The sequence below is a fragment of the Hakea prostrata genome, chromosome 8 (assembly GCF_041222555.1).
Source record: "Hakea prostrata isolate BN-2017 chromosome 8, UWA_Hpros_2, whole genome shotgun sequence".
Classification (NCBI taxonomy): Eukaryota; Viridiplantae; Streptophyta; class Magnoliopsida; order Proteales; family Proteaceae; genus Hakea; species Hakea prostrata.
Window position 1 is genome coordinate 46,146,304 of NC_142607.1, and position 12,211 is coordinate 46,158,514.

At 39.4% G+C, this 12,211-nt stretch overlaps 1 protein-coding gene across 1 annotated transcript; it reads left to right on the plus strand.

Moving 5' to 3' along the window:
• Positions 1–457: 457 nt before the first annotated feature.
• LOC149008203 (heat stress transcription factor A-3-like) lies at positions 458–3,654 on the plus strand. Its single transcript, XM_089167390.1, has 2 exons — positions 458–1,366; positions 2,351–3,654. Exons 1-2 carry the CDS (start codon positions 830–832, stop codon positions 3,470–3,472), a joined length of 1,659 nt encoding a protein of 552 aa, XP_089023516.1. The 5' UTR covers positions 458–829; the 3' UTR covers positions 3,473–3,654.
• Positions 3,655–12,211: the final 8,557 nt, after the last annotated feature.

Here is a 12,211-nt window from a genome sequence, read left to right on the forward strand (position 1 = left end):
TACTTCACATCCACGACCAAAATCGAAGGCCGACAAGCCGACCAAATCTAGAAGTTTAGGGTCTTGCTTGGGTCTTGCGTATTAAATGCGCAGGGTCCATCAAGCCACACACTATGGGTCATCGGATCTAAATTCGATCTTGACCATTGAAATTCAATTTTGACTGAGATTTGGGTCTGACGATCCAAAATATCAACTTGATGAGCATGCACATGACCCAAGCATGAGCCAAGCAATTTCCAGAAGTATAACGGTCAGTCTGGCAAAATCCAGAAATTGCTGACTTCACTTTCTGTAGAGAAAAGAGAATCTTTCTCCCCCAGTGGACTTAGGAAGAGTAGAACCAATCAACAAAACGTGATGTCAAAATAACAAATAATAAATCAATAAAAGCACGTGACCACAAATTTATTTACAACTGGCCCCTGTTGCAGATTCTTTTCGAATCTCGAATCTTTCGAACCTACCGACTTGAGTTTTACCCACAGAGAGAGACGAAGAAACCACACAGCTAGGTCAGGTCATCATCTTCGTCGTTGCCGTCGTCGGATTGATGGGTTCGATTAATCAAATGCCCAATAGCGTTCGAAAGCTTCTCCGTGTCCGTCTACAGAGATTTCCGTGTCATGACCCCAAAATCCTACCTGAGCCACCTCCACCGCCTCTCGAGTTTCTCCCCAAAAGCCCAATTGAACCTTCTCACCACCGCCTTTCTGGTTTCTGATTCTCTCTTAGGCAAAATATCTAACAGTTAGGCGGCGAAGTTCTTACCACACCTATAAATTGTCCATTTTCACATGACACTCGACTTCACTCTCGGATATTCTTAATGAATCCCAACGAGAAACAGTATCTTCGTCCAACGAATTCTCCTCCTTCTCCTCCCACCTCGATGGCACCGCCACTACTACCACCTCATTCTCCAACTGGGTTTGCTTCTTCTGCAATGGATTCGGGATTAGGATTTCCTGGGAGAGGTTCTTCCTCTTTGGGCATGCAATCTAAAGGCGACCCATTTGGAGAAAGCTCGTTTCTGGCTGGGTTTTCATCATCTTCTTCATCTGCTTCTCCTTCGAGAGAGATTGAAGGGGTTTCTGCTGTGAAACAAGAGATGGGTGGTGAGAGGGAAAGAGAGCTTGTTGGGGTTCCTCAGCCACTTGAGTGTCTTCAAGGGAGCCCCGTTCCTCCATTCCTTTCGAAGACTTATGATTTGGTTGAAGACAAGTCTCTGGATCCAATTATATCGTGGGGATCGACCGGTGAATCTTTTGTGGTCTGGGACCCGATGGAGTTTGCTAGGGTCGTTCTTCCTCGGAATTTCAAGCACAACAATTTCTCCAGTTTTGTCCGGCAACTAAATACTTATGTGGGTATCGCTGAAACACAGCCAATTTCGGCTGCTGTTCTTTGTTCGTAATTTTTTGGTTTTCTCTTTCTTTTCTTCTTCTTCTTTTTTCGTGTTTTGCATTTCCTTCTGTAATAATATTTGAGCAGGGCAACTGTATGTAAATTGTTGCGGCGACCATTTTTGTAGATTCGAGAGTTGTAAAATTAGTGCTCTAGGAGGAATTTTTGTATTTTTATTTTTTTTGTTTCTTTTGTTGTATCAGCTTGTTTGTATGCTTGTTTGGGTTGTAAAAATCTTTGTATCTCTGTATAGTGTTCTGTTTTATTTCCTTGAAATTGCTTGTATAATGCAAAGGCTTCTGAATGTTGGAGTATTTGCTGTTGTATCTATATTTGTCTGTACAAGTGGTTGCGTTGTGGAAGTGTTTGCCACTGTAAAGAACTTCAGTTTGAGGAGATTCCAGGTGGATGCTCTAGTCTGGGTTAGAAACTCCTCCATGAAGTTCTGGACATGTTTGATTGTAAAGGAAGAGATGTTTGTTTCTGTTCTAAATTTTCCCATAGTGGATCATAAGAGTAGAAACCTCTTCCATCAGCTCAAATTTGGTCCTGAAATGCTCTCTCTGGAAGATATTCTTCATATCTGCTACCGAAGAGAACATCCTTCCTTCCTCATAGCTTGGAGTGCGGAGTCTCTTCGCAGGTATCATGATCTGAGAAATGATTTTATGATTTTTAATTGATAGTATCAACCACTACTGCATTTACTGCATCTTTAAGTAGGAATCTCAAAATATCTTTTTCAAGAAGAAAGCAGGTTTTTAGTGGTTTACAGATTGCCTGTGCATATCATTGGATTCCAAATCTATGTGATATCGGCCTCTGGTATTTTCTACTGTGATGGATCATTGGACTTGTGTATAATGTGAAATTGCATGCTTACTCTTGTAGTATCTGTTGTCTTCTACCAGTGACTTGGAATCCTTTTGATTGTCAAATGCAGGGATTCCGCAAAATTGACACTGATCGTTGGGAGTTCGCTAATGAAGAATTTGTACGGGGTAAGAGGCATTTATTGAAGAACATCCACAGGCGCAAATCCTCCCAGTTGCATCAGAGTGGCAGCTTTTCCGAGTCTTCTATTGTAGCAGAGAAATCTGGATTGGTAAGTACGTTGGAGAGGCTGAGGACTGAGAAGAATCAGATGATGCAGGAAGTTATGACATTGCAACAGGAGCATCAAGGTTCAGTTCAGCAGCTTGAGGCAATGAAGGAGAGGCTCCAGACAGCAGAGCAGAGGCAGAAGCAGATGGTCTCGTTTTTTGCCAAGCTGCTTCAAAAGCCAGCATTCTTGGCTCGTCTTCACCAAAAGGTGGAACAGAGAGAAATTTCATCTCCTAGGGTGAAAAGGAAATTCATCAAGCAGCAGCATCAAATGGGCAAAGTTAATTCCACTTCCCCCATGGAAGGGCAGGTAGTGAAGTATAATCCTGATTGGAGTAGCACTGCATTGGTGGAAAGACAAGAATCAGAACAGTTTGTGGATGAGCAACTTCCCAACTATAGCTTAGAAGATATGGTGGGTAAACTAGACTTCGGTGAATCAGCTTTGCAGGTTCAAATTGAAAATGTTGCTTCAGCTGAGATGCAGCAACACCTCATTGGGCCCTCAGACCAGATGGGGTTGGGAGCATTGGACTCAAAGGCCAGGGGCCCAGAAGATGGTTCCATTAAAGGGAAGAATGTTGTGAGTACCCAACCAAATGTTATGTCTGAATATTATGCATCTTCCTCAGAGGATTTGGCTCAGGAAAGGACATTTCCAGCTTATGCATTCCCAGGAGCTGAGACCATGATGAAACCAGAGGATATATGGAGCATGGGTTTCGATACCAGTGTTGCTACATCTAGTTCTCACTATGATATCTGGGACAATCTTGCCAATTACGATTTACAAGATTTGGGAGTTTCTGGGGAATCGACAGAACCCTGGGACCTGAGTTCACATCAAGCAGGGGTGATTCAGGGAGTTGACCAGTGGCTCGGTGATGAACCTGCTTTGGTTGATCTTGGCAAGAGAGATGAAGAGTCAAAAGATGATACCTCTGTGAAGACAGGTCCATAGGGTTTTAATTATTTTGGCCCTAGCTGCCATTATAAGTAGACTTTATTTTCCCCCTCTAGTTAGAGAGCCCCTCTAGTTAGAGAGTTAAGTTCGAACTTATATTATGGATATTGGTTTTCTGTTCTGTCCTATTATTTGTTCATTCATCCATTCCTGTCCATACATTTTTGGAGAGCACATCAGTTAGGCAATAACTGTTGTAGTTGATAGTGTTCGCCCCCCCCCCTCTTTTTTTTTGGGGGGGGGGTTTCATTTATTTAGTGCATTTGTTCTTTCATGAGATTCACCTGCCTTGTAGGGTAGCATGAACAGATGCTGCTTTATTGGAGTGATGGATATGCAGGATCATTGACTGGAAGTAGCTGGAACGCTGGACTTGTTAGAGATGGAGAGATGGAGAGATGGACTACTTTCAGGTCATTCTTGGAAAGAGCTGCCCGGTAAGCTAACTTCATTAGTTTTTGTTGCCTCACAGATATTATAGTATGTTGCTTTCTAGTTTTTAGCAGTAATGAAGTCAAGATTGATGGTGCTTCATCATAGACTAAGCTGACATGATGGGTAACAATGATGGTTGAATCTGCTCTGTCTGTTCTTCGTAAAAAAAAAGGCCCTTTTTGGTACAATATCATTGTCAATTTGATCATTTTTAATTGTTTGCACATTCTGATTTTTTTTATAGGGACCCCCAAAATCCATAAGCTTGTCCTGGTTGAATTTCTTACCGTAGTTTGCAGAAGAGGGGTAAATAGTCCACATCTCCCTTTTCCTCTTTCCCTTGTTTCTTCTTTTAACTTTTTATCTGCCCCTTTTTCGGTTCTTATTTTCGATAGTCCCCCATCATTCTTGCCAAAATGAAGTCTTGTACTTATTGGTTGGGGATTGATGCGTGCGTCAAGATTGATGGTGCTTCATTATAGATTAGGCTCTTTTTGGTATCAATTATCATTCTCAATTATGAGAATTTTTCATTATTTTAAATTGTTTGGCATCTATTTTCAGTTTTGTTTTTATTTAAAATAATAGAATACCCTCTAAAATTCATAATAGACTTCTTGTCTATTATGGATTCTGGTGAGAATTTAATTCTCTTCATTTATGCAAAGATTTATTTAAAATTTTATAATTAAGATGAGGGCAATTATTTTATAAAAAAAATCGTTTTTTTTTTTTTTTAATACTGGAAATGAAACGTCGTCCGCAAAGATCAAACCCAAGACCTCTCCACTGAGAAGCATGGATCTCTTTTCTCTTTTCTCACTTGCTCATTATCATTTTCTAACAGTTTTTTATTTTGATATACCAAATTTATTTTTCATATCATAATTTGTTTTTGATAAAATTCACCAAACCATTTTTCATTCTTGACCAATAATGAATTCTTGTACTTATTTCTTTTAAATAGGCATAATAAAGAATGAAAATTGATACCAAAAAGAGCCTAAGCTAACATGATGGGTAACAATGATGGTTGGATCTGTTTTGAACATTGAATTCTTATGCCAAGTTTGCTATGAATCTCGGAATAGATTATTGGTCAATGATGCATTCTGAATTCTAATCCCTTTTACCCATCACGATGAATTTTAAACCCACAGTCTATTTAGAGAATGCATAACAAACATAACCCTAAATGGAGAGGGTACAACATGCACCGGTCTGATGTTTATGTTGAAGGGTTCAGCCACCCCCACCCCAAAAAAAAAAAAAAAAGAATGGAAAAAACTGGCCTCTGGTTGATCACCACTACTAGCCTGATGCCCTCCCCCGGCGACCCCCTGCCCCCACCCTATCACCTTGTGTTCCAAAACCTTTTCAAAGATGAGTCCGGATCAGCGACCCCGACGGGGAGCACTTTGTGCTCTCCCCGCGATTCCTGACCACAAAATGCAGTGGGGCCCACGATGAAAAACACTTTTTGGAAAAAAATTTATTAAAAAAAAAAAAAAAAACTTTTTCACCAGTGGGACCCACTGCCACTGCATTTTGTGGTCAGGAAGCATGGGAAAGCACTCTGTGCTCCCCCGACGGGGAGAAGATCCGGATTCTTCAAACATATCCGACCTTAAAACGCATTCGAGCTTTCCAATTTATGCATTGGTCTTGTCATTTTTGAAGAGACAACTAATGAAATGCTAATCCACCACTTTCAAAAAAAAAAAAACTTGCCAATGCCAATGTGTAGATTTCAGTATCTCTCTCCCAGTCCCAACACTATAAGAATTGCAGCAGTTTGTCTGTTTTCTTTCTTTCTTTATTTTTTTTGTTCTCTTTTCCTCTTTTTTTCTTTCTTTCCTTTTTTTTTTAATAATTCGGGCCTGAAACCGAGTGAGCCTTCCGTTCTAGATGATCCACTACCATGTTGGAACCTTTATAGCAGTTTGTCATGAATTAGAAGACCTAAGTTTAGATGCCTTTTTTTGTTTCTGGGAGCTTTCATGCTATTGCATACATTTTCTTTCTTCTAGGTTTTCTTTTAGTTTTACCAAATTTACTTCAATCTCATGTTTTAATGGACATCTTATGTGATGATCTACCATGCATTGAATAAACAGTGAGGTATTATGTACATTAACTTGGCTTTAAGACTGCACTGAGATGTTAAATCTTGTGTAGCAAGTAAAATATTCAAAATGTCAAAAAACTAAATGGGAGGCCAGTGGGTGTAGTTAAGATGTGTGGTTTTGATATGTTGATGGTATCCGACTAAAATCTATGATTATTTCCAAAAGAGCCATGGAAAAACCATATGATGTCTACCAAAAAAAAGAAAAGAAAACCATATGATGCATGCCATAGTCATATTGGTTTGCCCAAAATTAAATTTACTGAATTTTGCTAGGCTTTTATAGGTTCTGAAATGCTGGAAGTAGTGAAACACTTAAGCAGGCTGGTTGAAAGAATCGAAATTTTGGTGATGCAGTGCATTATGAGGCTGAAATTTGCTGATAAAATTTCAAGACATTGAATTTTCAATTTTTTTTTTTTTTCTTTTGAAAAATTATCATCTCATCTCTGCCAATGAAAATATTCAAAAAAAAAACTCTACTGTTCTGGGTGAGGCGAGCCTAGAACTCAAGGCACCTAAACTTGAATCCAAAATCTTATCTAACCTGTGAAACCTAAGAATCTCCAATTCAAACCCTGCCATATCAGGGTTCTTCTAAGCCCGTTTTGTCCTGATTTATCTTGATCCTCAATTAAGGTAGAGATAGCCTTAATTTACTTCGATCTAACCTTGATTTTAAGCTTTCCTTGCCAACGAGGCATGCTTGCATGATGTGTCCTAGTGAAAACAAAACAGCAAAGCATCTTTTAACTATTACAATTTTTCTGTAAATTGAAGAATTAACTAGTGAGAAGAATGTGAGATCTCCGTTAAGAATAGCTTTAAATTTTTTATTTTATATTTTTTGGAGAAAATAAAATTTTATATTAATAGAAATAAATAGAATACATACAATAATGCAAGATTAGGTTCTAAAGAACCTACGACCTTGCCGCTCTTCTATAACATATTGAGAGAGCTGAGCAGGTAAAGAGAGAGGATCTGATACGGAAGATTTCTACCCGACTGGGTCTGACCCGGATGGGGCTCCACATGCTAGTTAATCGGGAAAGATGCCGATCATCCATGACCAAAAGCGTAACATACGCCACATATATAGCAATCATCCTTGTTATAGAAGGTCAACTCAGCAGCTGATTGAATGGGACCAATGACAAGGGAGCATGATCCGAGGAGAAACATCAGCCCTTGTCTGGCTAACTTACCAAATACATAAAAGGTAACACCCACACTATAAATGCACAGATCTACCCCTCCTCTAAGCAACCAATACACTTTGAGCATAATCTTGTGTAGCTTCTGCACGAGACCTCATTCGGTTCATCATCTAACTTTGCCATTGGAGGCGGCTGCCCGGCACACAAGCCGGCCCGCATCTAACCTTTCTTGCAGGACTCATCATCCCGGATACGAGAGGAGGCTCAGTCGGATCCAAAAGCATAATTGATCCGCATCAGGATCCAACAGAATTTCTTGGTTCGCTGTTGCCAATTCAGCTAAATAATCCGCGCACCTATTAGTCTCCCTAACTCCATGCACCAAAATACACTCCTGAAACAAAGATCTCAAGTGAAGAATATCCTCAAGAATGTGTAATATCCCCCAATGTGGGCGGTAAGTACCCAATGAAGTCCTAATTGCCACTTGGGAGTCTGAATGCACCAAAACCTTATTACAGCAGTATTGCCGTGCAAATTGCAAGCTTGCAAGCCACACCTAATTGCCAGCTGCAAGCCACACCTAATTGCAAGCATCTCAGCATGAAAAACACCCACATTAGCACAACCACCAGAACAAGCAAAAATAACATCTCCTCTGCAATTGTGAGCCATAGCACCATACCCTCCAATATGTCCCCGGTGAGAGCCGTCACAGTTGATCAGGATCTAACCCCATGGTGGTGGTAGCCAATAATGAACAAAACTCTTGACTTGGGCAAAAGAAACCGAAATACCCCAACTAGCGAAGAATTGTCTCTGTCTTGGGCAATCCTCCACCACTAGCTTTCCAAATTGAAACCATAATCGGGTCATCTTAGCCGCTAAGCAAAAGATGTCGAGGTCACTCCGAGAACCCTTCTGAAATGTATGATTATACCTTTCCTAGCATAGAAAGTAAATCATGGTAACAAAGTTGAATCGTCTCACATCATTCAAGTTATCAAATCCCTTGAAATGCTCAATGCACCATTGCAAGGTGTCGGCCGACGAGAGAGGACCAGGATCCCTGAGTACATAACTCAATGAATTTTTGCGACTCTCAGATTTTGTAATTGTTTTTCTTTATAAATTCTCGAGTTTCTATGTTATTGAGTAAAAAAAAATGTTGGCAAGGATTTCCTTTACTTATTTGAACTGTATTACGTTATTACAATCTACATGGTCGATTGAGAAAGTGAATATTATAAGATTTCACAATTATCTTCAGTGATTAATTGAAAGTTTGGTTAAAAAAACAAAAAAGAAAGGAAATTTTTGAGAGACTTGGATAGAGTTGGAGATTCTTCAACGGTATGTGGAGTCTTAGAGCGATGGAGTTAAACGAACTGATATGGCAATTGAAACAATAATGCATTTCCAAACTACATGCCACTTTAACCTAATCCCATGATCGTATTAGGGCGCTAAATTTTGGATACAAGTCACGAATGACCTCCTAAATCTTACGGAAGACAAAACTAATTTATAGGAAACAACTACCGTCGAGGCGGAGAGGGAATCGTGCTAAGGTTAGTAACTACTCGCAAACTCCGAATATTAGGGGCAAAATCCTACAATCGGACGGCCACTTGTAGAGATCGAGAACTCACCCAACGGTCGAGAATTGAAGGTAAAATCTATATAAACAAGTGACTCACCCACTCCAGAGTTATGTGAATCGTTTTTCTTATACTCGTATTCAAATTTACGCTCTGCAACTTACCAGAGCTTTGTGATCAGTTCAGTAACTGATTTAGTCTTCGGACGTGGCCTCCCGACCCCACGGTCGGGCCACGCCTAACCCTGTTTTGCAGGTTATCTTTACAGATTCGAAGGCTTAACAGATTCTGGACGCATCATCTATAAATCTACAAATTCATGTTTTTAGTGTAAAAAAAATCTCTAGAATTCATAAATCCAAAGATTTTCACAACCAAATAGGTAAAATCTCTTATTCATGAATCCAAAGATTCAAATCTCTGAAATCATGTAACCAAACAGGCCCGTAAATAACAGAAATAGTCATGTAGCTTAGAACGTGATCAATTTACTTTAAAATCGTCTGATAAATGATTTTCATACTATATGTTCTCATGCTTGAAACTTGGTGTGAAAAATGGATAAAAGTTTTTCATGGAAATCCGATGATGTGGAGCATAGGTGCGGAAGAGGTGCTATTCTTGAACCCAAATTGAAAAATTCAACCTGAATGTAACAGGAAAACCAATTTAAAACATGACTAAATTCTCTTTGAGTTGATTTTAGATAAAATATTATGACCGAAGATCAAAAGAGCTTATATCAAAAATTGAAGAGGTCATAGGTTTAACTAAGAGGCCTGTCATGATGAGAAGTCAATGATGACCTTAAACCCATTATTTAGAAGAATTTTCAATCATTGGGTAGTTGTGTTTCTAAGTGTTCGTACCTGATCTATTGTTTTGGTCATGATTTTACATTGAAGAATACATTAAATGAATGACAACTCTGAGTACCTCCAACATTACCCCAAAAATAGAAGGCCTAGGAATTGGGTCTCTTCTATTCAAGATGGCCATGGCAATACTCTAACAAAAGACAGCGAGACGAGAAACGAATGGCGATGAATTACTTCTCTAAAGCTTTTAACGGTGATGCTCAAATTATTTGCAAGTGGTTGGATCCAAATGGGATAGAACCTCAATGGAGGAAGAAATGGAAGTGTTAAATACCTTGTTCTCTAATGAGGAGATTAAGGGTGTGGTCTTCTCTGCTAATGAATATAGTGCCCTCTAATTCCGATGGGTGGCTCAGTTGGCAAAGCCCAACGCTTTCACATAGGAGGTCAGAGTTCGAATCCCCTCGGGGTCAGGGGCGAAGCTCCGCCTATATTAATTATATAAAAAGCTCCTTGAGGATGTAGTCGTGATGCGCGCAAGCTGGCCCAGATGAACCTCATTCCAAAAAAAAAAAGAATATAGTGCCATCAGGACAAACGGTTTTAATGCAATGCTCTTCAAAAGAACCTAGGATGTCATTGAGTCGGGATCAGCTTCCCAACCACAAATACAGTGGGGTCCACGGTGAAAAGCACTTTTTAGAAAAAAAATATATATATAATAAAAAAACTCAAAATTTTACCTGTGGGCCCCCCCCGGTGTTTTTGTGGTTGGGAAGCCGTTGGTGTGCTCCCCCGACTGGGAGGTGATCTCGATTCAATGTCATTTGCCTTTCAGCGGGTGATGTCATACCGGATTTTTTCATAACTATAAGGCTGCGTTTGTTTGCAAAGGTGGGGTGGGAAAAAAAAACATGTGGGTCCCATGTATAGTGGGTTGAGGGAGAAGGAAAGAAAGGGTTTTGTGGGAAAGTTATAGGGGTGGGTCCCACTTTTTAATTTTCCCAACTTTCCCACAAAGTCCCACCAAATATGTGGGGTTTTAAAATAACATGGGGTGGGAAAGTTGGGCTGCCACTTCAGCAGACAAGTTTCCTTGATGTTTCCTTGATTCAAGGAAACTTGTCTCCCACTTTCCCACCCCAAGCAACCAAACAATCTACCATTTTAGGATTTAAAGGAAAAGTAAGAAATTTACACTTTTTTCAAGAATTTTCCCACCCCTTTTTTCCCACCCCACCTTTATTCCAGCAAACAAACGCAGCCTAATTGGTGAGGAAATCATGGGCTTAGACAGGGGTGTCTTGGTCTTTGCCATCTACCCAGATGGAACCAAGCTGCATTGATGAGGTATATCTAGAATCTAACTTTTGAAAAGCCCTCATGTTGGTGTAATTATGTTCATTGTCAATGGCTAAAACACAATTTTGTTTGGTCATTTCCAGCCCTCAGATGCTTCAGCACCATTGAAGGCCATTCTCAAAATGCGTCCTATTGCACAACACTCTATTCGTTAGAGAATCAATGATGGTATGGGTACTAAGTTGTGGCATGATCCTTGGTCATTGAATGGACTGATTGCTTCTCAAAATGTTCACCTTGTGGAGGCCATTGGTAGGCAACACCATGACCAAGTGTCTTCCATTTGTGATGACGAGGAGAGATGGATTAACATGTATAATGAATTGGTTATAGCGTATCAATGGAGAGAGATTTTAAATACTAAGGTCGACCCCAGGCTTGCTCTCGACATTGCTACTTGATGATCCTTCTTCTGATGGTTATTTCTCCTTAAGAACACTATATTTGAAGAGTTTCTGAGCCTAAGTAGTTTGGACGAAAGAAGTTCAGTGGACAACAGAGCATTTTGTCGGTGACTTGCCAAGATCTGGATTTAGTAGGGGAATTCAATAAGCATGCATTCATCATTATTTATTTGATTTAATTTTTCATATTTAGTTGATTAAAAGAGAGTTAATTGAATATTTTTGTGTCTTTTTTTAGGAATAAAGTGATTTTTTGTTATTATATATAATATGGAGCAAAGTTGGCAAAAATATTAGAGATTTTATTTAAAATAAAATCATGGGATTCAATATTACTGGACAATAAATCATGAATGCTAAGATCCAACTTAATTAATGCAATAAGAGTACTAATCTTAGCTAAATTGGAAACAGGTGAAGGTCCAAAGAATAAAATTGGTAATAAGATATGAAAATCGTATAAACAAACCCACCTTAAGTATTTTGGGCATATCTCTCTCGTATGAACTTGGATTGCGGTGATTTAATATTATCTGGACCCCCTGAGGTTTGGTCCAGGTCACTTTTAGTCCAGTTTAAGTTTCTTTTTGCATATGGCTCCCCTGTAGTTTTAATAAATGATTAAATAAGGACAAGTTAACGGAAACTGTTAATTTAATAAATTTGGTGACAAAAATACCCTCGTTTGGGATTTTTTGTTTTTTACTTTTTATTTTTGTTTCGTCCCACAAGGCTTCGTCTTCAACATCGAATTTTCAGCGAGAGGGAAACCCTAGCGGCATAACTTGCTCTTATCGTTTTGAATTCGGTTCAAATCACAACCTCTCA

What these genes read in the sequence shown, in the direction of transcription:
- LOC149008203 (XM_089167390.1), top strand. Translation starts at nt 830, where the DNA reads ATGAATCCCAACGAGAAACAGTATCTTCGTCCAACGAATTCTCCTCCT. An exon ending in TCCGGCAACTAAATACTTAT is followed by an intron (nt 1,367 to 2,350) that starts GTGGGTATCGCT and finishes TGTCAAATGCAG; the next exon opens with GGATTCCGCAAAATTGACAC.